General features: G+C 36.4%; 1 protein-coding gene across 8 annotated transcripts; it reads left to right on the forward strand.

Moving 5' to 3' along the window:
• Positions 1-618: 618 nt before the first annotated feature.
• Positions 619-25,406, forward strand: OCIAD1 (OCIA domain containing 1). Of its 8 annotated transcripts, none has more exons than XM_036255084.1 (9): positions 619-825; positions 2,122-2,184; positions 2,849-2,929; positions 8,921-8,974; positions 14,721-14,768; positions 16,071-16,203; positions 17,776-17,951; positions 22,448-22,600; positions 24,905-25,406. In XM_036255084.1, exons 2-9 carry the CDS (start codon positions 2,127-2,129, stop codon positions 24,940-24,942), a joined length of 741 nt encoding a protein of 246 aa, XP_036110977.1. In that variant the 5' UTR covers positions 619-825; positions 2,122-2,126; the 3' UTR covers positions 24,943-25,406. The 8 variants fall into 8 exon arrangements, with proteins under 8 accessions (XP_036110977.1, XP_036110976.1, XP_036110978.1 ...); XM_036255083.1 differs by having other exon boundaries at positions 619-801; XM_036255085.1 differs by lacking the exon at positions 619-825 and adding an exon at positions 1,078-1,096.
• Positions 25,407-26,053: the final 647 nt, after the last annotated feature.

Genomic DNA, 26,053 nt, shown 5'->3' on the forward strand with positions numbered 1-26,053 from the left:
CGCATAAGCCGCTTTTCAGGTGTGTTGCTTTGATCCTAACAACCCTATGAAATAGACGTCATTTCCACTTTTCAGATGAGAAAAACCTGAGGCTCCTACAGCTAATGTACCACCCTCCAGGTTCTAGAACTAGTCAGAAACTAGACTCCACACAGCCTGACAGCCAAGTGCGCACGCTTGATTATCACTACTTCCTACCACTTAGCCTAGAGGCTCAAAGGATGAAATAAATTATGTGAAGTCTAAGAGCAGAGACATCTATGAAAAGTCGGTAACTCTCAACAAACGGATAAACGGGGGTTCCAGAACTTTCCTGCCAGCCGGTCACTAGAAGATCGGTACGTTGCGTCACAACAGCCTGAAGACAACGCAGAACCTCCGATTCGGGAAGGGGGCGGGGCGGGGCTCCCATCCGCCGAGGAGCGAGCGCAGTCGCAGTACAGCTCGTGAGCGCCGCAGCCTGGGGAACCAGGGGGAGGGCTGAGCGGAGAGAGGTGCAGACAGGCGCAGGCGCAGGCGCAGGCGCAGGCGCTCTTTCCGAGGCTGCTTGCCTTAGAAGCCGTAGGGAGTGCTGACGTCATTTCCGTTCCTACGTTTCCAGTGCTTCCGGGTTACGGTCATTTTGAGCCCATATCTGGGTGACTTTTTGGCTGCCTAGTCGCTGTCTTCCCATTCTCAACTCCGTTGCTGTCCCGCGCGCCTTCTTTTTTCCGCGCGCCTTGCCTCCTTCCTGTCCCCTCCGGGCCTTCTGCCTCTGACTGCCCGGGCTCGCCGCACCATCGCCCGTGGCTGTCATCTGAGGTGGGTGAGACGAGAGACGACGCGGTGAGCCCGGCTCCCCTCCGCCCCCCAGCGCAGTCAGCCGCTGCTCTGCACCCTCCGCCATTTTCCTCCCTGTGAGGGTGGGCCGGTCGCGCTCGGGGTCTCGGGCTCCTGAGTGCTGGTGACCAGGGAAGGAGAGGGAGTGTTTGGGGGTGGGGGTGTGTGTGAATGGGACAGATACAGGGTGACGGGGGTGTGTGTGGGGCTGTTGCAGGTGGCGATGCAGATACAGTGGGTGGGGGTGGAGTGCGGGAACCAACGGTCGCGGGACGACGTGAGTTGTTAGTTTTTTTCCTTTGCGATGTGAGGGATTGAAGTAATGTCCGAAGAGGCCTTGTAGGCCTTGGCAGTCTCTTTCTAGGGTTTCTCGGTAGGATGCTGTTTGAAAAATAAGAGGGTTTCATTTCTTCTTTTACAGTGGTTTTAGGACATGAGTAGTTCATTCAGCAAGCTCCATCCATGAATCCATCTTCCGTTTTCTGTTCCCTTTTCTTAGCGAAGGGATTGGTTATGTCGTAGACCCTCAGTGATGGCCTGCTGAGGACGTGAATTATGGAAGGGCCCCCGTTGCTATCCTACGTGAACATTTTGTAAAATACAAATGATCTAATCTGTTGGTCTATTTAAGTCCCCAGGCATGGGTCAAAAAAATAAAAGTGTATGTTCTTGAAATGCTATGCATTTTTGTATGTCGTGTTTTTCTAAGTCCCTGGGGAGGGAGGAAAGCTTGGAGGATACGGAATTTCGTGTTAGCTTTACACCACAGGGAGAAGGAGATGACGTCGTTGTTAATCCATTCTTTTGAAGTACTTTGTGGGGTAGTATTTTTCCTGATGATCATTTTATTTTTTAAAAATGTAAACACAGAAATGACTTGAAATTTTTTCTCTTCAATTTTGGGGAATTATCCTAATCATTTGGCATATATTTCTGAAAGGATCCAAACCTAGGATAATGTGAAATAAACCAGGTTTGGGAGGAAAAATATGTCTGTGATTTTATTGATATCCTTCTATATCTTAACGATATAATCAGTTGATAAATACTGTACTTATAAAGCATATATTCTTTTCAGTGAAGGGTCCTAAGATGAGTAATCATTTCCAATCTGGTTAATAGACCGGTAAATTTTTTTTTAGGTAACTTTTTATTATGTCAGGTGCTTCGAATGTGGTAGTGTTTAGTAAATATTTGTTGATTGATTACAGTGAAGACTAGTAACATTACTAGACTATATCCTGACTTACTTTGACCTATCATAATTGTTTCTAATACTTAATATAAATCTTTTTGATGCAGGAAAGATGAATGGCAGGGCTGATTTTCGAGAGCCGAATGCTGAAGTTACAAGACCAATTCCCCGTAACTATCAATTAAGTATTTATGATTAGAAGCATTTAGATATATAGAGACACATTTTTACTGCCTTGACTAACAGTATAGCAACTAGGCGAACTTCATGGGTGTGTGACGTGTGCAGTCACACAGGGACACACACTTGGTTTAATGATCGACTCTTGCCAACTTGGAATTCTTAATGATTTGAAGAAGAGGTTCCATTTTCCTTTTGTATTGGACATAGCACATTATGTCGCCCAGATAGTATCATTAACTTATATTTGAAGTCAAAGTTTGTTAAAAGTTTACAACAAGCCATTTTTAAAAATGAGTATTTTGTTCTGTTTAGACCAGCAATTTTCAACCAGTGTGCTGCAAGAATTTTTAAAATATGTAATACCTGATTATTTAGTCAGAGGTACTAACCTCTTTTCCCTTTGATTAAAAAAATGACAACAGCCAACACAACAGTAGCCGTCTGGTGTGAATGAATCAAAATTACACCTATTTTCTCTGTCAGATTGGCAAAAAATATATTTTTTTGGTGTGCCACAGAATTTTGGTAATTAGTATAGGTGTACCATGAGATGAAAAAAGTTGAAAATCACTGGTTTAGACTAAGGTTATTTTTTTAGACTTAGTTTTTCTATAGGTGTTTTAATGTTTGCTGATTTTCCTTGGTAAAAAGACATAGGGGCAGATTACGTTCCAACAGAGGAAGAAAGAAGAGTCTTCGCAGAATGCAATGATGAAAGCTTCTGGTTCAGATGTAAGTTAAGTTTTATAACCAACAAAATTTGACCTTTGGTGCCTGAAATTTTAATGACTTCATTTAGAAAAAACTGGCACACTTTTGGTGTGGTATGATTGTTACTAAAAGAGGTTGATTAAGGAAACAGAATTGTACGCATTTTAAAGATTTCTAGAACTTTTTTCAAGACTATGAAGTATTTTTGTTGGTAATAGTAATAGTATTTACTGAGTGTATATGAATTACATAAAAAAATACCTAGTGAGGTTGATAACTATTACCCTCACTTTACAGATGCAGAAACTGAGGTTTAGCTATGTAAAATGGGTCATTTAGTGTTACATAGCTGGTAAGTCTTGATGTATGGATTCGAAGCCAGGTCTGTCTGAAACAGAAACACATGATTTTAACTCTCATACTTTTAGCCATTATATAACAACCACTGATTAGTTCTCACTTTACCATTTTGAAATATTACCAGCTTTTGATTTCTGACTAGAGACCTAATACATGAAAATTTTATTTTTAACTACAGAGAATGTTGAAAGAAACATAAAACATCATATCACTTTTGAATAGAACCCTGGTGTTGCTTCACTGATCATAGCAGTCCTTTCAGATAAGGTAATTCTAACAAAAAAGCAGGATGGAATCTTGAGAATGGTGGAGTGACCTAAGGAATTAAAGAGAATGTACCTTTTCATCAGTCAAATTGGTATTTCTGTTTATAGTGTGTAAGGTGCCATGTTTGGGAGATAAGTTTTATGAGACATTCTTTGCCCTAAAGTAGTTTTAAGGTGTAGTTAAAGACAAAGCCAATTCACGAAACACTTTGAGAAAGGTTCCTATTGTAAAACAGCAATAGGAATTTTTAAAAGAGATAAATTAATTGGAATTAATTTAGTTTAAAAAAGCTTTACTAAACAATGGAAACTTAACTAGTAGGCCTTTAAGTAAATGAAGAGTGGTGGAGGAGCATTTAGATGAAAGAAAAAGTGAGCAAAGGCAGATTCTACAGTAACTTGACTTTGCTTAAGAGCCTTAAGGTTGCATTGATTGGAGCAGAGGTCTTTTGTTGGGGTAGAAAAATAAACTTAATAACAAGGAGTTAAAGGTTTGATTCTTTGTAGATTGTAGGTTCTTGGGCCAAAGGGATGATAGGTAAATTTTTTTAAAGGAAAATTTGTTAACAGTGTGCAGGATGAGTGAAGGATGAGATGTACTTACTGAAATCTGTCATGAGCTTTTGGCAGTAACTCAGACATATGGTTATTAAGGGAATGTAGTTGATTGTGGTGTTATTTGGACTAGAAAAGATGGACTGGCAATGAAAGATTTTTTTAAAGGACACATAATAGGATTTTAAAATAGATTGACTAAGAGGGAATGAAGGAAATACTAACTTTAAGAAACTGAGCTTAGGAGACTGTCTAATGATAACAGTACTGATTTAAAAAGGTGTAATTTGAAGGAGTTATTGTTTGAAGAAGGAATCTAGTTTGGACATTTTGAGTTCATGACACATCATCTGATGGTGGAAGATCTGTACACAGCTAGAGATAGAAACAAAGGGGTATGTAAGAAATTAGGGTTTGTGGTGTAGGTGTGTTGGTGAATTCATTATGAAATTAAGTGTAGAAATAAAACCATATGACTGGTAATAGTATCTATCACGTGGTTAATATTTAGGAATAATGGAATAAATGACAAAATTGGAGTAGCACATATGGATAAGGGAACCAGGTGGTGGTGAAAGAATGAACAAAGACCAAGAAAGAGCAGTTAAGATAATAGGAGCTCTTATCAAATCTTTTGAATTTTATCCTCAGTCTAATATTCAGAGACTTATAGCGGTTTCGAGCTAGAAAGAACCTGTGAGAGAATTAGGTGATGATGTATATCTCTCGGTGAGAATAATTGTTTTAAATGTGTAGTCATCAAGGATCAAGGTCTTAAAAAAATTTACATGGCTCATAATATGAGAATAATTTTGCAGAGAACTCACTTATACTCTGGCAACACATTTTTTTTTTTTTTTAATCTTCAAGGATTGCATAGAGTAGATAAAGTGATCTATTTTCAAGTCTGTTGATAACATAGGATTAAGAAAAAGACAAACCAGGGAGATAGGGTTTGGGATCATTATAATGTTAGACTAATGGTCACACAGATACTGTGGAGTCTAGATTTCTTTCTGGCTGATAAATGTATGGTGCTCTGCATGTTTAACATTTCAGATAATTAAAACAGCACTATGGTAAAATTGCATTGAAGGGCAGTGATCAATAGGTAGGATGCCCATGTATGCTTGACTCTTCAAAGTAGGCCATGTGGTGTATGAATAATAGAAGCCTAAGTAATTCTGTCTATTAAAACAGGTTAATTAATCACAAGTTAGACAGAAAACATGTAATAAGGACAGGCTAAGAAGCAGCTTGTATACCATATCTGAATTACTGAGAAATTACAGCAGCCAAAAAAGTAGTGTATTAATAAATAGTGATTACTTTTTTTTCTTTTAATCTTCACCTGAGGATATTTTTCCGTTTATCTTCTAATACAATGGGAGGGAGGGAGAGCAAGAAAGAGAGAGAGACAAAGAAACATCAATGTGAGAGAGACACATTGATTGGTTGCCTCCTGAACGGAACGAACTGCAACCAAGGTACGTGCCCTTGGCTGGAATCGAACCTGCGACTCTTGTCTGCAGGCCGACGCTCTAACCGCTGAGCCAAACTGGCCAGGGCAATAAGTAGTGATTACTCTTAAAACAGAGGTAATCTAGTGTTGCATAGTGTTAAAACATCAAACATTGAAAGTACATAGAACCTTGGCTGTAACTACAGACAATTCAACATACAATTACCAGGAGACAGACTAATAGTCATGCATTAAGAAATTTTGTACTTTCCATTAATATCTTCACTTAAGGATATTCTATGTAGTATGTGATGTTTACATATATTTGTGTAAACAAATTATGGAATCCATGTTTCTTTGGAACATATCACCTTGTGCCTGTTGAATCTAAAAAGGTTGTGATGCAAGTAGGAATGTGTAGAAAAGGTACTTACTAAGGTAATTTTTACAGATTTTTAAAAAGTCTGTTAAATACCATGTTCATCCTGGTTTAAATTTAGGCTTGTTGATCCTAGCAGTCATTCTTTCTTTGAGGTAATTTTATTTCCACTCTGATCTTAAAGCTTAACAATGAAGGCATTTATTTCCAGTTGCTTAAAATTGTGGCCCTATGAACTGACAAAAAAAACAGTTTAATCTATGCTCAAATATACAGGTTATTAAAGAATCTCTATAAAAGGGGGTTAGTTTGATATGTATTGTGTGTTAACAGTAGTTCCCAGCCTCTGGAATTACTGAAAAGGTGTATGAGTCCATAATTGTTTCATGCATCATTTATAGACTTTGTGAGTGATATTTCATATATTTGTACTCCTGGTTTTCAAATGAGATAATATAATGAGTGATAACAGCATATGCCCTGGGCCTGTCTGGATTCAAATCCCAGCTCCATCACATATTAGCTATGAGATTTCAGGCAAGTTCTTGGTGGCTGTTTGCCTCAGTTTCCTTATTTGTAAAATGGTGATAATAATCCATCTCATGGAATTGTTATGGGGATTAATTCAACTAAATTTATTATATAAATGTTAAGCTGTCTATATTAAATGGCTGTTCGTGCTATTGTGATTAATGAAATAACAGTTTCGATTGAAAACAATTATGAATTTAGACTAGCATTTTTCTATTGTAAGGAGAGAAGAGTTAAAGGGATTTTAGGGGTTCTTGTATTGGATATAGTTGGTACCATGGTCATAATGCAAAATAACATTTGGTCAGCAGTGTTACTGATTTGCCTAAAGAAATGTCATTTAATTGATTCTGAAATAGGAGTCATGTGGTGTAGAGAAAATGGCCACCATCCTGGAAGTCAGGGGACTTGGGATTTGATCTAAGCTCTACCACAAACTATGTTGATTTGAACAAATTACTTGTCCTTTCTGGGTATCAGTTTACTCTGATTAGGATGAGGACTTTATACTAGGTTCCGAAGTACCTTTCAATTTTTTTTATTCCTCACCCGGGGATATTTTTCTATTTATCGTTAGAGTGAGAGGGAGGGAGTGCGTGAGAGAGAGACAGAGAGAAACATCGATGTGATAGAGTCACACTGATTGGTGGCCTTCATGTCACCCGACCCAACCAGGGCCAGGAATGAACCCAAACTGAGGTACGTGCCCTTGACCAGAATTGAACTCGTGACTCATTGGTCCACGGGCTGACACTCTAACTGCTGAACCAAACCGGCCAGGGCTCCCTTTCAATTTTACCATTCTTTTTCTGTGATAGAATACATGAGTTGGAAAGAGACTTTATTGCTAATTTATTACCCTTCATAGCATGAAAAGAAGAGATTTATGCCAAGACATAGTGATGAATGGCAGAAGCAGTAATAGGATCTCCGTAACCAGACTGTTACCATTGTGGCCTAAGAAGAAAGTAAAATAGGGAAAGCAGTGTCCATTGTAGAGATAGCCAACCAACTCTTCACTTTCCATCCTTATATGATTCTTCAGTGCTTAATGTTGCATTCCTTGAACCAAGCTGAAGGAGAAAAATGATTGCAAATTGTACTGATGCTGTAATTAAAGGGGACTTTTCCTTTGAAAAACCTTAAATAATACACGAAGGCACTCTAACCAGCCAACATTAAAGAAACTATTTTTCAGCAAGATATAAGTCTATGAGTAAGTAGTAGACTGTGCATTCAAACCTTGGGGTTTCTGCAAATTGTCTGATGGAAAAGCTAATACCCTATTCCAAGTTACAGATTTTAATCATGAAATATGATAGTTCAAATGTCTTAGTTACTTTGGTTCTTAAGTTGCCCATATATAATCTAAACCAGGGTTGAGCAAACTACAGCCTAAGGGCCAAACCTATTTTTGTAAGGCTATGAGCTAAGAATGTTTTTTACATTTTTAAATGGTTGAAATCACTCAAAAGAAGAACATTTTATTACATGGGAAAATTATTGGCAAACAGTTTCCTACACTGATATAAACCTTTACCTGAATGGTAAGTGTTTCACTGTGCTAAAATGTCTAAATTAATATTTTTGCATCCATAAATAGTTTTATCGAAACACAGCTGTTTGCATTTGTTTATGTATTGTCTCAGTGCTTCTGCTTTAAAATGGCAGTTAAATAGTTGGAACAGAGAGACAATGTGACTCACAAAATCTGAAATATTTACCATCTGGCTCTTTACAGAATGATTCCCAACCCCTGTGCTATCCAATGTGGCAGCCCCATGTAGCTATTTAAATTTAAAACAATTTACAGTGGAAAGGATACAAAACAAAATAAGCAAAGGGAAAAGGAGCATGGGGTGAAGTCCAGAGGAGACCAACAAAAGCTTCCAAGAATTCTCTCCCAGTGGAGTCTCACAAAGAACATGCTAAATTTCTCCAGCTGTGTGATGCCTGAAGTTGTTATCTAGAAAGGAATCTCATTAGGCACTCAGCACCTGGCGTTTTTATTGGGGGCTGGTTACAGAGGCACCCTTGGCTTACCAGTTACCAAAATTCCATACTCATGGAAGGAAAGCCAGGTGCTCAGCATAAACAAACAATTTGTACAACCAGTTTAGACACAGTGAGCCATTTATCATTCAGGTAAAGTTTTATATCTGTGTAGGGAACTGTTTGCCAGTCAAGTTCCCAGACATCAGCCAAGAACTTTTGCAAGCAGGTGTTTGTGAATTATATTGTTTAATATTTTGTAATATTTTCTCATATTAAAAATGCTTTTGTATTTCTGCTAACTATATACAGTACAGCTTTTAAACATGGAAAAAATTCTTTTTTAAAGATCTTAATTGTGCAACTTTGCTGGATGGTTTAACTGGTAAACATTTATCTATCCTAATGAACTGAGACAAAAATCTTTTCCTTTTGTTGATGTTGACAAGTTCTTTTTCTTCCTGTAGCTGTGCCTTTGGCTGCAACAAGTATGTTGATTACTCAAGGATTAATTAGTAAAGGTAAATATTTGAAATTTGAATTTACTTAATATTTTGGATATCATGTTTTTATATGGTATTTTCTTGATTTTTAGATAAACATGATACTATATTACATTAGACATTTTCTACAATGTCTACAAACTCTACGGCAGAAGAGTTATGACTTCATGGACCCACTGACTCAAATATCTTGATTTGAGAATTTGAAATCCTCTTGCATTGTTTAGCAACATTAACAATCTTTAAGAGGGAGAAAAATAACTAAAAGCCTGTGGATGGGTTGCAGGGTGGCACAAAGACAAACCTGGTCTCCCTAAGCCTCTACTTCACTATCACCTAGGAGCTTGTTTGAAATGCAAATTCATGGGCCCCAGCCCAGACCCACTGAATCTGGAATCTCTTGATTTAGAGCTCAGGAATTTGTCTTTTGTTTTATCAAACTCCTGGTGATTCTTTTTTTTTTTTTTTTCTTTATTGATTTTAGAGAGAGGAAGTGAGAGGGAGAGAGAGAGATAGAAACATTGATGAGAGAGAACATCAACTGGCTGCCTCCTGCATGTCCCCCACTGGGGATTCGGCCCACATCCTGGGCATGTGCCCTGACCGGGAATCGAACTGGCAACTTCTAGGTGCATGGGTCAACGCTCAGCCACTGAGCCACATTGGCCGTCGGTGATTCTTTTTTTAAAAAAAAATATGTTTTATTATTTTTTTTAGAGAGAGATAGAAACATCTATGTGAGAGAGAGACATCGATATGCTGCCTCCTACTGGGGATGGAGCCTGAAACCCAGGCATGTGCCCCAACCAGGAATCGAACTTGTGGGACTCTCAATCCACTGAGCCACACTGGCTGGCCACTCCTGGCGATTCTTATGCACTGATATAAACTTGAGTGGCTCCCTAAACCAGCTTTGTCTTATAATAATAATGGAGGCATGAAGACACTTTTTGTCCCAAATCCTATTGGCTTAAATAGTACTGTATTCATATCCAGAATTGAGTTTAAAATAAGTATTAAATGCATCAGTCTCTAATCTTAAATACACATTACATTTATTTTGTGAACTCTCTCCTTGGAATAAGAAGATATCCTAGGAAAGGATAATGATCTTAGGATGGCCTCTACATATCCTAAAAACCTGTTCTTTTAATTAGCTGGCTCCTAAAATGTGACTATGATAGGAAAAATTACCCTTTTCACATTAGCAGTATGAAGTACTTATACAGTAGTATTGACACAACTGGTCGAGAAAAGTAGTTTTGGAGGGAAAAGGGAGGAATTTGAGGGGTTAAAATTTTGTTTATTTAAAGTACTCCCAAAGAACCTTAATTTTTTTTTTTTTTTTAATTCTCACTTGAGGATATTTTTCCATTGATTTTCAGATAGAGTGGGAGGGGGAGAGAGAGAGAAACAGCCATGTGAGAGAGACACATTGATTGGTTGCCTCTTGTAGGGCCCCCAACCAGGGCTGAGATTCGAACTGCAGCAAAGGATGTGCCCTTGACTGGGAATTGAACCCATGACCCTTCTGTCAAGGGCCAGTGCTCTAACTGCTGAGGCAAACTGGTCAGGGCCCAAAGAACCTTATTACCATGTGCTACCATGACAGGAATTTTAAACATGGAAACAAGTCAATATGTATATGCACTTATATGTGCTTTAGTACTAAGTTGTTTGATAGGCTAGGATTCTTTTTATCGTGGGAAACAAAAGCCATTTCATAACATTACTTTAAAGAAAAACTATGGCACAAGGAGTTATGAACAGAGAAAATATCATTGTATTGCCCATTTTGTCTATATCCACTTATTTAATAATAGCTAAGCCTCGGGGATTATGCAAAAGAAATTTAAGAGCTACTAGTAGTTCCTTTGAAGAAACTATGAACACAATATTGAAGCAAAATAGAGAATAATATAAATATTTAGTAAGTTACTAAGTTGTGTGGTAGGGACTTCAAAAGTTGTATGTCTTCAAAGAAGACAGATTTCTGCATAGCTTCTATAATCAAGGAAAGTTTCTTGAAAGAAGGGGATTTTGGCCCTGGCTGGTTTGGCTCAGTGATTAGAGTGTCAGCCTGTGGACCAGAGAGGCCTGGGTTCGGTTTCTTCTGGGGGCACATACCTTGGTTGCAGTTTGTCCCTGGCCCTGGTTGGGGTCGTGTGGGTGACAACCACTCGATGTGTCTCTCTCACGTTGATGTTTCTCTTTCTCTCCCACTCTGTCTCAAGATAAATGCAGAAATGTCCTGGATGAGGGTAAAAAAAAAAAAAGAGGATTTTGAAGATGGGCAGGATTTAGATTAGAAGAGAAGGAAGAAAATCAAAGGAAGGAGGGACCTGATTGTCAAAATAAGCATGACTATTGAGAGGGACAGTCAGGAGAATGACATGCCTTGAGTGACAAAATCATGCAGGGAGGAGTGCAAATGCTATTGAAAGCTAAGGTAGAACTTGGAGAAATGGCCATTTTGATAAGGTTGCAGAGAAGGTAAACTGGAGCTTTTAGGCTTAGGAAGAGTAGGAGACTTTAGTGGGCTTGAAAAGTCAGAAGCCACTACAATTGGGAGAGTCAGATTGAACATACTCATTTAGACAGACCTTTTATCTTTAATAACATTTCACTGCTGTTTTTTTTGTTGTTCACTTTTGTTGTTGTTTATTATTATTATTTTTGCCTACCTTCAGAATGCCTTGCTCCTACACTTAATTATACTGAACCAGACAGAAGTGAAATCAGAGAAATTCTCTTTTTCTGGTTGGAGATATATTCTGATAGAACTGTTATCAGAATAACAGTTAAGGTGAAGCCTACTGAAAATAATAGGGCCTGTTACTAAGGAAGAAAATTATTCTTGTAGCCCAATTCTCCTAAATTTTTAGTCCCTATTTGGTGATTATTTGACTTTTCATCAATAACAGTTTATGCCTATATGATTTCATTTGCAAAAGTCATACCATAAACAACATCATTGTTCCAACATCCTTCTCTGTAATTGTTCATGACTGAGCCTGGAGCCTTACAGTGGAAGTTAGTGTTACATTTGTTAGAAAAGATAAATTCAAATGTTCATGTTGAAAATAATTTAACCTAATATGTAGAATAACATTTTCTATTGAGCATGTCACATGTCATCTTTCTAACTTTGTCAGTTGCTTTGTTATTATTTGGGTTTTGATACTATTGAATAAAAATACAAAAAATAACATTGGATGATATATCACTCATGTTACTAACTTTGAGAATTAAAGTATTTTATTGTTGAAATTGTATTGGGGTCTTGTTTTTTGGGTGGGGTATTCTAATAAAAAAGCCCCCTCCCCCTGAAAAATCAAGATTTTAGAAAAGGAGTTCAGAATTCACCAAGATATCTCACACTTAATTAAAATGCCTAACATTTTGTATATCCTTTCATCCATGGTGTTTCATACTCAGCATGGTCTTAGCTGTTCCTCTCTACTTGTTTCTTTTCTGGCAAAACATTTAAACATGCTTAGATTTGTTCTAACATGCGAATATGAAAACCTTCCCTTGTATTCCTTCCCAACTGCTTCCAGCTCTCTCTCATTTGAAGCCAGACCTCAAGAATAAACACTTCACTTTATACTTCTTTAATTCATTGCCGTCTGTGTCATAGATTATGGATATATTCTAACATTTACCAAAACTTTTTTTAGTGATATGTACGATACACTGTTTTGTTTTGTTTTGTTATTCCTCACCTGAGGATATTTTTTCCATTGAATTTTGGAGAGAGTGGGAGAGAAGAAGAGGAAGAGACAGACAGAAAGACATTGATGTAAGAGAAGCACATCGAATGGTTGCCTCCTGCACGTGCCCCCACCAGGGTCGGGGATTGAACCTACAACCTAGGTACATGCCCTTGACCATGAATTGAACCTTTGACACTTTGGTCTTCAGGCTGATGCTCTTAAACTGCTGAGCCAAACTGGCCACGGCTGGTTAGCTAGTTTTTAATGTAATGCAATCCAATATATTAGATCTCTACTTTATGATGAGTGCTTTCTGTGGTCTCTTTAAGATCTTTGTCTATTACAAGGACATGAAGAATCTATTATGCTTTCTTCTATAAGATTTATTTTATCGTCATACTGAATTTTTCAAGTCATCTGGGGTGGTTTTTGATTGTTATATGAGGTAGAATCAAGGTACATTTTCCCCCCATATGGATATGTAGTTGACCCAGAACTATATTTTGAAAGGACTTTTTTCTTTGTTCATTGCAATGCAGTGTTTCCTTTGTCATAAACCATGTTGACTGCATGTGTTAGGTCTGTTTCTGAACTCTTCTGGTTTGGGTCAGGTTTTCCTTGCACTTATAACAGACTATTAATTACTATAATCATAGATCTTGTGATCTGTTGGCAGTTTTCCAATATTGTTCTTCAATATTGCCTTGTTTATTTTTGGTCCCTTTTTTTCCCCACATGATCTTTGGAATAAGCTTTTTAATTTAGGGGAAAACTTTCTTTGATTTTAATTGGGATTGCATTGATTTTATAGGTGAATTTATGGAGACTGGACATCTTTACAATATTTGGTCTTTGTTCATGAACATGTTTTATTTCCCCATTTATTTAACTTTTCTCAGTATTGTAGTTGTCAATGCAGAGATCTTTCATATTTTTCATTAGATTACTCCTGGGTCTTTGATGTTTTTTGGTGCTATAATGATATCTTTTTATTTTTAAATCCTCGCCTGAGAATATTTTTCTACTTATCTTCAGATAGAGTAGAAGGGAAGGAGGGAGGGAGAGAGAAACATTGATGTGAGACAGACACATCGATAAGGGCTGGGGACTGAACCGAAGCTGAGGTATGTGCCCTTGACCAGAATTGAACTTGAGACTCTGGTCCTCCGGTCAAAGCTCTAATCACTGAGCCAAACTGCCAGGGCATATAATTATATCCTTTATTTTTTCAATCCTCGCCCAAGGATATTTTTCTACTTCTCTTCAGATAGAGTGGGAAGGAGGGAGGGAGAGAGAGAGATATCGATGTGAGAGGGACACATCAACTGGTTGCCTCCCGCATGACCCTGACCAGGGCTGGGGACGAACTGCAACCGAGGTATGTGCCTTTTACTGGAATTGAACCTGAGACTCATTGGTCTGCGGGCTGATGCTCTAACCGTTCAGTCAGACTGGCCAGGGCTATAATTATAACTTTTAAAGAATGTTTGTTGCCCTGGCTGGTTTGGCTCAGCGGTTAGAGCGTCAGCCCGTGGACCTGAAAGTTCAGGGTTTGGTTCTGGCCAAGGGCATGTACCTTGGTTGCAGTTTGTCCCTGCCCCGGTTGGGGTCGTGTGAGTTGCAGCCACTCGATGTGTCTCTCTTACATCGATGTTTCTCTCTTCCTCCCGTTTTCCCTCCTGCTCTATCTGAAGAAAAATGGAAGAAAAAAAGTTTATTTTGCCCTGGTTGGTTACCAAAAGAAAAAATTTTAAAGATAGTCTATACTGGTTTTTCCTTTATATTTTTCTTTATTTCTGCTGATAAATACATCTTTATATTGTGTTGCTGAACTTTATTTTATCTTACATTAGAAAAGGTCATGTAATGACTAGCAGAAATAGTTCCTTTGAATTTTTAATACAATTTCTGTTATTTTGTAATATACTCTTAGCATAAACTTGGCATAAGCCTCTTTTATCTTAGGCAAAGATATAACATCTTTATTAGCACATGTGTCTTTCTCTAACAATTAATGTTACTCAAATATTTACTCTTTTTATCTTTAGGAATTCTTTCAAGTCATCCCAAATATGGTTCCATCCCTAAACTCATATGTAAGTGTGAACACAAGTTTCCTTAGCTTTTTTACTTAAGTAAAATAATGTTTTAGTCAAATGTTTTGTCTTATTTGTAAAAATTATTTGGTTATTTGCTTTGACAGATCAGTTTAAACTTTTCCTTAAATGGACTCTAGGACTTATTATTAGCATTGAAAATCAAGAGTTACTTCAAAGAGGTATTTTTTAAAATCTTGTTTTTAATGATTTTTTTTAGCGAGAAAGGGAAAGCGAGATAGAAACATCAATGTTAGAGAGAAACATTGATCAGCTGCCTCTTGCACACCCCCTACTGGGGATCGAGCCCGTAACCCGGGCATGTTCCCTGACCAGGAATTGAACCTGGACCTCTCAGTCCATGCGACAACGCTCAGTCCACTGAGCCACACTGGCTGGACTCAAAGAGGCATTTTTTTTTTTTTATAATACAATAGAACTATTAATTTTAAATTAAGTCTAATTTAAATTAAGTCTAATTAAAAATGTAAGTAAGCATAATTTATATTTTGTAATATGGTTAATATAAAAGAAGCAAAATTGTGTTTAAAAATTATCTGAAGCTTTTCATGAATCTTTTCAGGTTAGCCTCTCTTTTGTATTAGAAAATGCAACAAGAGCCATATTTAGGTAGCATTTACTAATTCCTTATTTTAAGAGATTGTTGCACCAAATTTTATTTTATTGATTTTTCTTTACTGATTTTTAGGGAGAGGGAGAGAGACATAGAAACATAAATGAGAGAAAACATCAATTGGCCGCCTCGTTTGTGCCCCCCACTGGGGATTGTGCCCACAACCTGGGCATATGCCTTGACAGAGAATCTAACCAGCAAACCCTTGGTGCATGGGTCAAGATGCTCAACCACTGAGCAACACTGGCCAGGCCTTTGCACCTAATTTTAAAAACAATCTGAATAAATTGGCTTGGCAAATGGTATGATTCTCATCTTATAGGAAAAGAAACTTCTATGACTAGACTAGAGCTCTGATGTTTTGATTCCTTATTTTATTATACCTTTACCACGTATTTCTTATTTATAGTAATAAAGGAGTAAAGAAGAATATACTTATCTTATAGCAGTTTTATTTTGTGAAAGTGAATTATATCCACAGAGTCTTTCTGTGAACTCTGAATCTGATTTATTGTGATACTTTTACCATTATTCAGGAAAGCTCAGTCAGTCTTTTTACACCAGACATACTTAGAATCACATTTTTAAAAAATGTACTTTTAGAAAAGATTCTAAAATCTTTTCTTAGAAAGCGCATTCAGTTACACTCTCTGTTTTTTACAAATAAGTTGCTTGTATCATGGGATACTTTGCCGGAAAACTTTCTTATGTGAAAACTTGCCAAGAGAAGTTCAAGAATCTTGAGAATTCCCCTCTTGGAGAAGCTTTACGATCAGGACAGGCACGACGATCTTCACCTGGGTAGGCCAGATTCTTATCTTTATTAAAGTTTTTAATTTTAGTTAAAAATTATAACAGGATATTGCCATAATTCAGGCAATGAAACAGACTAACTGAAGGACCATTAGAAACTTGCCACTTAGTTGTAAGCTAAAGCTAATTTGTTTTATTTATTTATTTACCCTCACCCGAGGACATTTTTCCATTTTTTGTTCGATAGAGTGGGAAGGAGAGAGAGGAAGAGAGGGAGAGAGAAACATTGCCGTGAAAGGGACACATCGAGTGGCTGCCACCCGCACAACCAACCAGGGCCAGGGACAAACTGCAACCGAGATATGCGTCCTTAGCAGGAACTGAACCCGGGTCTCTCTGGACTGCAGGCCGATGCTTTAACTGCTGAGCCAAATCGGCCAGGGTGCTAATTTGTTTTTTAAAGGTGGTATTGAGCCCTGGCCGGTTTGGCTCAGCGGTTAGAGTGTTGGCCTGTGGTCCTGAGAGACCCGGGTTCGGTTCCCGCTAAGGGCGCGTACCTCGGTTGCAGTTTGTCCCCGGCCCTGGCCGGTTGTGCGGGTGGCAGCCACTCGATGTGTTCCTTTCGCATCGATGTTTCTCTCTCTCTCTCTGTTCCTCTCTCTCCCTCCCACTCTACCTGAACAAAAAATGGAAAAATGTTCTCCGGTGAGGATAAAAAAATAATAATAATAAAGGTGGTATTGAGATTTGTCTACCTTTGTTTTATATATTGAGTTGCATCCTGTTTAGAGTACATATACAAGAATAAAGGATTTTAATTGGGCAAACACACCTTTGGTTACCTATATTTTGAACTTTTCTTTTGAATTTCCAAATTATATCAATTCTAGCTCAACAAATTTCAACTTTGTAATCTTTCTGTTGTTTAAAAATAGTAGGGAAATTGTATAAGTATAGATAAATGAATTTCTCTGGATAAGTAGATAAGTAATAAGGTAATTAGGTAGATTTGGTACATATATTGTCTTATCAAAAATAGCAAGCAATGTAAACTTTATGAGAGCTAAATTTACTTGGCTTTATCACCATAGAGTTTATGTGGACTACTACCTGTGGAAGTAACTTCCCGTTAATGCAGGAAATGGACGCATTGTCTGATCTGAAGTGTTTTTTCTTTCTAAAAGCTTTGAACATATTAAAATGATCTTTGAAGCATAGTAATTGGAAAATTGAATAAACATTTTTTCTCCTGTATATTGAATGACAAACAAAATTATTTATTTATTTATTCATTTTAGAGAGAGAGGAAGGGAGCAGGAGAGATAGAAACATCTATGAGAGAGAACATCCGTTGGCTGTCTCCTGTATGCCCCCTACTGGGGATTTGGCCCATAACCTGGGCATGTGTCCTGACCGGGAATCGAACTGGCAACCTTTTGGTGCATGGGTCGATACTCAACCACTGAGCCACACCGGCTGGACTAATTTTACTATTTTAAATAACTGTTAAAATAATATGATTTCTTTAGAAAAATGATAATTGATTTTTATACCATAGCACAGTCTTTAAGGTATGGGCAATAATTTATGTTTTTTATATAATATTAATTTCTTTTACAGGTACTATTCTCAGAAGCCAAAATATGACTCAAATGTGAGTGGTCATTCATCTTTTGTGACACCCCCAGAAGCAGAAAGCATGGAAAAAGAGAGGCTTCCTCATTATGAGCCAATTCCATTTAGTTCTTCTATGAATGAATCTACTCCCAGTGGTATTTCTGATCATATTGCTCAAGGTAGAAACTTCTCTTGAAATGAATTTCAGCATTTAATGGTTCAACGTATGTATAAACTTTATTTGATGACCTTTTCTGCTGGATATCACCTGTGTGTTTCACCATGTTTGTTCACTTGTTTCTTCATTCAATATTTTTTGAGGTCCAGTCTGTTAGAACATACAGAAATATAAGGATAGGTTATTAGTATGTCCCATTAATTGAAAATACTAAGTTTAGAGGAATGTCAAAGAAGTGATAAGTTGTTCTTCAGGCTTTAAAAAGGTTATGTTTATTAGGCTGGTCTTAAAGGCTTTCAACTTTTTGTTTGTAATGTGAGAAAAATAATAATTACCTGCCTTACAGAACTGTTGTCACGTGAGAAAATCCATGTGAAAATGCTTTGTGAAGTTTGTGTAAATCTAGCTTTGAAGATCGCATAATGTAAGTGCAACATCAATTTTGGATTAAGGCCTGGATTGAATCACGATTGACATTTACTAGCTGTGTAACTTCTGGCAAGTAACTGGAATTTGTGATCCCTTTAATTTCTTGATCTATCGAATGGAGATAATACCTCTTTTAAAGAACTTTTGGAGTGAGATGAAATCATCAGAGGACTGGCAAGTAATAGGCTCTCATCAAACATTAGTTTCCTTCCTTTCTTCCTTCAGTCTAGTTTGCAGTGAAAAGTGAGGAATTCGAAACAGAAAGTACAGGTCTGCAATTCCTTATTTAAAAATCCTAAAATCCAAAATGCTTTGAAATCAGAAGTTTAAAAAAATTTTTTTTTCAATATGTTTTATTGATTTTTTTAGGGAGAGAGAGAGATAGAAACATCAATGTGAGAGAGAAACATGGATTAGCTGCTTCCTGCACACCCCCCACTGGGGATTGAGCGTGAAACCTGGGAATGTGCCCTGATCAGGAATTGAACCAGCGACCTCTTGGTCCATGGGACAGTGCTCATTCCACTGAGCCATACCAGCTGGGCAAAAACCGAAGTTTTTTAAATAAACAGGCGATAAAGTCTGACCTGAACTCATTTCAAACCCTAACCTAAACTGACATAAGTTTATCATCTTTTTTTTTTTTTATCCTCACCCAAGGACATTTTTCTATTTTTATTCAGATAGAGCAGGACGGGGAGAGAGAGAGAGAGAGAGAGAGAAACATTGACGTGAAAGGGACACATCAAGTGGCTGCCACCTGCACGACCCAACCAGGGCCGGGGACAAACCACAACCGAAGTACATGCCCTTAGTGGGAACCAAACCTGGGTCTCTATGGACCGCAGGCCAACACACTAACCGCTGAGCCAAACCAGCCAGGGCATAAGTTTATCATCTTTATCTTAATATGATTTTTTAAAAATTTTGTTGTAGAAATATTGTTTTTACTCATTGCTGCTCTGCACTTTTGAATGGATGAATATTAAATAATACAAGGGCTATGTACTTTAATATCTTTCTAAAATATGAGAAAGTCTGAATTTTGAAACATTTCTGATTGCAAGGGTTTTTAGATAAGGGATTGTAGACCTCTATAGGGTATTCTTTAAAAATGCTTGCTTTGAACCAACTATAATAAGCCAGTAAGTATGGAGAACAAACAAGGTTAAAGGAACATTTGGATTTTTGTGTCCTTTGTTTACGATGGAAGAGATTCATATCTATATATGTAGGTTAAGGGGAGTGAGGGGATAAAGTGGAAAGGGAAGAGTTGATTATAGGTCAAGTGAAGTTCCAGAAGATACAGAGGGGTTCTAGGTAGGTCAGGATATAAAGCAGCCACTACATATGGCTGTTTAAGTCAAATTGAAAATCAATTCCTTAGTTGCTTTGACAGCATTTCAGTTGTTCAGTAGCCACATGCACTAGTGGCTACTATGTTGGACTGCAGCTAATATAACATTCTCATTATTATAGAAAATTAGATTAGATAGCACTGCTTTAGAGCAAAAGAGTAAGGGGGTGAGTGTTTGCAGAAGAGACAGGAGAGAGTGGAAGTTAAGATAATTTAGATTCTTTAGTGGATGAAAGTTATTGAGAGTCTGTTAATCATCAGTGCTTTCCCCCTCCTCTAAATGGCTGAAAATAAAGACGTCCAATTACAGGTGATCATTGAATAACATAGGTTTGAACTTCGCAGGCCCACTTACACAAATCTGCCTGTAAGTGGACCCACACAATTCAAACTCATGTTGTTCAAGGGTCAACTCTAGTCAGAAAGGAAAGGAGATAGGCAGATTAGAGATAATTGTTCAAGTCACTATTTTCTCTCCAAAGGCAGCTGTCCTTGTTCCTCATCACATCTCTTCATTTTTTCCATTTTCAAGTTCAGATCCATTCTACTTGTTTTCTAGCCTTATAATGACTTGCATCCTTCCTTGCATTTGCATTAGCAAATTCCATTCCATGTTATATAGTTTCTTTTTCAAATAAAAGCAAACAAACATCAAGGCCTTTGGTATTTGCCCACAGACCACAGCAAGGCCCATATTTTAATATATTTTATGTCCTCCAAAGCAGTTATCTGTCCATCCATCCATCCATGGCTCTGCTTTCTCACCAACTTCTCCAAGTCCAGATTGCAGCTCTAACTGCTCTCCACATGGACCAGCAGAGTAGCCTCCTTTGCTTTGCCCCAGCTGCTGTTCCCCTTACTTAGACACCCTCCCCTTTTGTTTAAGCAGAACTACTTACTTAGTTCTGCTTTCTCTACCAAGACTTTAAAATTATTTAAAGTAGAGAATTCATAGTAGAAAGTATTCCTTCACAGTTGTTATGATACTTGTAGTTTACTGGTGAGATTTAAATCAATGCTCTTTTTCATTGTCTTATTCCTTCCAGCTCTGTATAACCTGCCCAAAGTAGCAATTGATATTATGCTTCCTGCACAATATGGGATGTTTTCATTTGACTTTTTATAAGTGTAAAAAATTCTCCCTAACATTCCGTCTGATTTGTGTTTTTATTATTTGTCACAAAATTTCAGAATGATGAAAAATTATTAGACCTGGAAGGAACTTTAGAGATAGATTATTTAATTAAACTTCCATATTTCACAATTGATAAAACCCAAGATTCAAAGAAGTTTAGTGATTTGCCCAAGGACATTCACTAATTGTCAGCAGAGTAGGAATGAGAACCTAGGGTTCCTGATTACTAATCTAGTACACACTATCACTTCAGAATTTTAAAAATATTATTTGGTGAAGAGAAATGAGTTCAATAATTACTCATTACTAGTGAAATACAAAGTGCTTTTTAAGCCCAATATAAGGTTATTTTTTTTCTTTTAAGTTACAGTTTACTTTTCAACAATGATATATTAAAACTAATAAGGAGACATTTAAATGCTCTTTGTGTCAGTGCAGTATACTGTGTATTAAAATAAACGATTATTGTTTAAAGCACTTATTGTACAGTTCCATTGCTTAAAAAATTCTGATTATTCTGTGGGACCTTACCATTGGGTTTCAAAATAGTACCACTTAACAAAAATTGTTTTTAAAAATAATCATAATTTAAAAAAAAGAATCAGTGAACTGGGAGATAGAAAAGGACCTAAAAAATATAATAACAATTATAATTAAAATAATGTGCTCAATTTGTATGTCTTATTAAAAACCTATTTGAAAAATAGTACTTTTGGAGTAGTGTGTCACATTGTAAGCAGTTGTTCATTGAATGCTGTGTTAGCATTAATTAATTTCTTCAGAAATGTTCATATGGTCTTTTTTGCTGGTTATACATTTTATAAAGTATGTTCAATATTTGGCCCTGTCAACCAGTATTAGAGTAACCACTTCCATATGTTTCATCAGTTTTTGACTCTTTGATAATATGTATTCATACTGTGACTCTTTGGAAGAGATAAAGAATAAATACTGGTTGCTGGGTTGAAATTATAGTTGCCTCAGTATTGCATTCATTAGACCTAAGTGAAAATAATGCATACTATGCTCCAAGGCTATGTTTTATACTTTTCAATAGCTATTTTCAAGTACTTTTGTTTAAATATAAAGATGTTAAATTTTTTCTAAATAGCTGAAGTTGTTTGTGTATAGTCTGTGGTTATAGAAACATTTAATTATGGAAATATTATCAAATAAAAGTCATACTGGGTCAGTTTTATTCAGTTGTCACTAGTAAAATATATTTCTCTTTATATAAACATGAATGATTTTGCAGTTTAAAATACATGTTAATGAGTCTAAATTATACTCATGTATATTATACTATCTGTTCTTCTGGCATGGTTGGTTTCTAATTTCTTTATGTTAATTTTAAATTTTAGAAATAAAAGTTTGAAAATGTGAGAGAAGTTGATTTTAGTTTTATAATTACCTTGGGGAAAATTTAGTACTTTTGGAATGGAATGATGTTAATAATTTGATCCTTTATTTCACTTTATTCTATTTTTATTATAGGAAAGGAGAATTTATAAAATTTAGTTGCTTTGGATTAATTCAAATCCTTTTATCACCATGTATTAACTGTTTGTTGTTTTAGGACCTGATTCCAACCTTGAAGAAAGTCCTAAAAGAAAAAGTATTACATATGAGGAATTAAGGAATAAGAACAGAGAGTCATATGAAGTAACTTTAGCACATAAGACTGACCCCTCAGTCAGGCCTATGCAGGAAAGAGTGCCCAAAAAAGAAGGTATGATAGTTTAGTCTAATCACTTTACTCTTTAGGATTGGATACCACAGCATTAGTTAAAAACATTAATCATGATGACATGTGATTTAATTCCATAAGCAATTAACTAAAACAATTATTTTCTTATAAAGAATAGCTATTTCACAGTTTTCAGATCTTTTAAGGTGTTCCAAAGGCCATTTTGTGTTAGAAAACAATGAAGTCTAAATAGTATGACTTAAGATAGTAAGACTACTTTTGTAATACAACGTAAAAATAATACCTCCAATTTGACTGTTTTCCCTTATAAGAAGTCATCTTGGAAACCATTTTTAAATGATGCATCTATTACATCTAGTGACCTAAGGTTGATAATAGGTTGTAATATCACTTTTGGCAGAACCACAGAGTCACGATTGAGTAATAAAACTGATTTTCTTATGTTTATGAAATTGAAATAGAGTTATATACCTTACAGAGCAGCTTTAGGACATTTCCAAAAGAGGAGTTTGACTTTTTCTAAATAGTACTTTTGCTCTGTAATTCATTATAAATTTAATAATCAATTTCTTTTAAGTCATTTGGGAACAGTTGTACATTACCCCAAGTAAATTTTCTGACACAGAAGTTTACTTCTAATGGAAGAGAGTTTTTTGAATAGGGGTTTGTCACTATTTTAATATAGAATTTTATGTCTCTCTTAAGGAAGTTTAGAGAATCTGTCATTGTTTCAAGCTTTTCTGCTTACTACTATAAAAATACAAAGAATAGGCCCTTGGTATCTTCTTGAAAGTCATGTCACAAAGAATATAAAAATGCGTAAAAATTCTTAGTTTTTATTAATGATTGGTTTTTTTTAGAACCAAATTTATTTCTAATTGTTAGTGGTTGCTTTATTTAGAATTTTGTTTTTGTGATAATGATGGGTAATATCTGTCATTGATGTAAAAAAATCTAACTTTAAAAACTGGTAATTGACATTACTTGTTAATGTTTGTCATTTAAAAAAATTAGTGTAAACATTATGCATTCAATAACCATTACTCTGTAATATGTAAAGACTTACTGGTAACTTTGTTCTGATTAATTTTGAGGATTTAGATTGTAAGCTCTATGAGGGCAGGCAGTAGTATTTTTCTCAGTTTTATAATATTTTATATGTCTGGACAGTGCATAGTACCATATACTGATAAATCAGAAATGGAGTGTTTCATTGGGCTTTCTATAGTAATAAAGATTAAGAAAAGGAAATACGAAATAGTTCCAGTGATTTTTCTAGAATGTTCTAGTCTAGAATCCAGACAGAAAATTTGATAGTACTGTGTAGATTCACTGGGTCACAAAGTATCACTTAAATCTTTCAGTTTTAGTTTCTGTGGATGACATTTACCTAATTAGAAATTAAAAGACTGATACATTTTAAAAACATAAGCATGTTTTAGTGTGCTGTCAGGGTAATGATATCACCACACATGCAGCTTCTAGAAAAGTCTGCCTTGTACTAATGAGGGAATGAAAGGAAGGGGAAATGGCAAAATATGAGGGAAAAGGGTATATAATGTCTTAGTATAATAGTGAAATAGTTTTCACTTCACAGAATCTCTGAAAGAGTCTTGAGGAAAGAGTTCCTCAGGTCATACTTTGATAACTTCTTCTTTACATTGTTCTGACTACTTGTAATTCACAGATGAAGGCTATGTAAAAGAGAGGCTAAAAGGTGAAAGAGTAGAGAAGACAGAAGAGCATGTTTCAAAATACAGTTTTATATAAAGTGCAGGAATATTGGAAACTTTTTTCCTTGCCACTAGTATCATAGTTCATAGGAGAGAAAAGTGAATTAACCATAACCTGATGACCTGACCATTTCTATGGCTGTATTTTTTGTGACAAACAAAATTCAATTTTTGTATCACTGTTTTAATTTCCTGGTAATTTTTTGTATGTGCTATAGTTTGTAACACACTTCGGAATATTGTCAAGTTGTAAAGGCACCCAAGCTTTGGACCTAAACAGATGTGTTGACATTTCAGTCCCACTTGTTTTATTAGGCTTGTACCTTGGGCAAGTTACTAATCTGTTTTCTCCCCCTTAAAATGGGGGTTGAGTTTATAAGGTTGTTAGGGGGATCACATATTTATGTAAAGTTCTTGATACAGTGAATTACTGTTCATGTATCATAAAATCTGGCCAGCCCCTTTTTAATTCAACTCTTGTGTGCATTTATTCAAATGAGAAACATAACTTTTCATCATAACAGCAAACTTAAAATAGTGCCTTTCATGTATTACTATTTGGAATCATCAATTATTTGTGCTTTTTTCCTAGTCAAAGTAAACAAATATGGAGATGCTTGGGATGAGTGAACCATTGCATCATTGGACCTACTGAAGGAGTTTCAATATCCAGCATCTAGGTGGTCATATCTGCATGCTTTGAGCTCAGGAGCAGTCTTCATAAACACAATTAAAATTAGAACCTGGGTTTTTTGTGTTTGGCTTATTAAAATAATGTTTAAAAAAAATAAATTTTAATGTTAATATTGTGTGAATATATTCACCTTGGGGAACTATATGAATGATGGTATTATACCACAATTGTATACACTTTGTGAAATTTAAGTTACAGGACAAGGATACTCTCTTATAAAACCATCAAGAGATTATAAGCTCTAGAATCAGCATACGTGAAAATAAATATCTGCATGTTGAATTGGGGTGGTGGGGGGAGCAAGCATAATTTTAAGTGTTAAGCTTTACATTAAAAAATGATTAAAAAGCCTTTCTCTGGTGTTTGCTGTATTCTGATAAATAAAATATAAAGGAACATACATCTTCATTGATTTTGTGGTTTTATTGTTTGCGATCTATTTTTAAGTACAAAGTGGTGTTTTGTAGAGATAGGAAATAAAGTTTATCTCTGAATATTTGATAATGATATGATGAATGTGACTCGTGGATTAATCAACATACAGTAAATGGCCCGATGCCTTAACAAAGCATTGGTCATGTTTACAAACTTTGCAAATTCAAGGGGAATAAAAATTTGGTATGCTCTTTTATTATGTTTGTTTCTGGTTCAGGTGAATGGAAAATGAAATTGTGTTTTCATCTAAATTTTTTTTAATTGATTTTAGAGAGAGAAACATCGATGAGAGAGAACATCAATTGGTCACCTGCATGCCCCCCCACTGGGGATTGGGCCCACAACCTGGGCATGTGCCCTGACCAGGAATGGAACTGGCGACTTGGTGCATGAGTCAACGCTCAACCACTGAGCCACACCAGCTGGGCTCATCTAAATTCTTTTTTTTAATCCTCACCTGAGGACATTTTTCCATTTTTCACTCAGATAGAGTGGGAAGGAGAGAGAGGAAGAGAGAGAGACATCGATGTGAAAGGGACACATCGAGTGGCCGCCACCCACACGACCCAACCATGGCCGGGGACAAACTGCAGCCAAGGTACATGCACTTAG

The sequence above is a fragment of the Molossus molossus genome, unplaced genomic scaffold (genome assembly GCF_014108415.1).
Source record: "Molossus molossus isolate mMolMol1 unplaced genomic scaffold, mMolMol1.p scaffold_m16_p_1, whole genome shotgun sequence".
Lineage (NCBI taxonomy): Eukaryota > Metazoa > Chordata > Mammalia > Chiroptera > Molossidae > Molossus > Molossus molossus.

Excerpts from the sequence above, each read along its gene's own strand:
- OCIAD1 (XM_036255084.1), top strand. The coding sequence starts at position 2,127 with ATGAATGGCAGGGCTGATTTTCGAGAGCCGAATGCTGAAGTTACAAGA. Across the intron at positions 2,930-8,920 it reads TGAAAGCTTCTGGTTCAGAT|CTGTGCCTTTGGCTGCAACA; the intron begins GTAAGTTAAGTT and ends TTCTTCCTGTAG. Across the intron at positions 17,952-22,447 it reads TTCTGATCATATTGCTCAAG|GACCTGATTCCAACCTTGAA; the intron begins GTAGAAACTTCT and ends TTGTTGTTTTAG.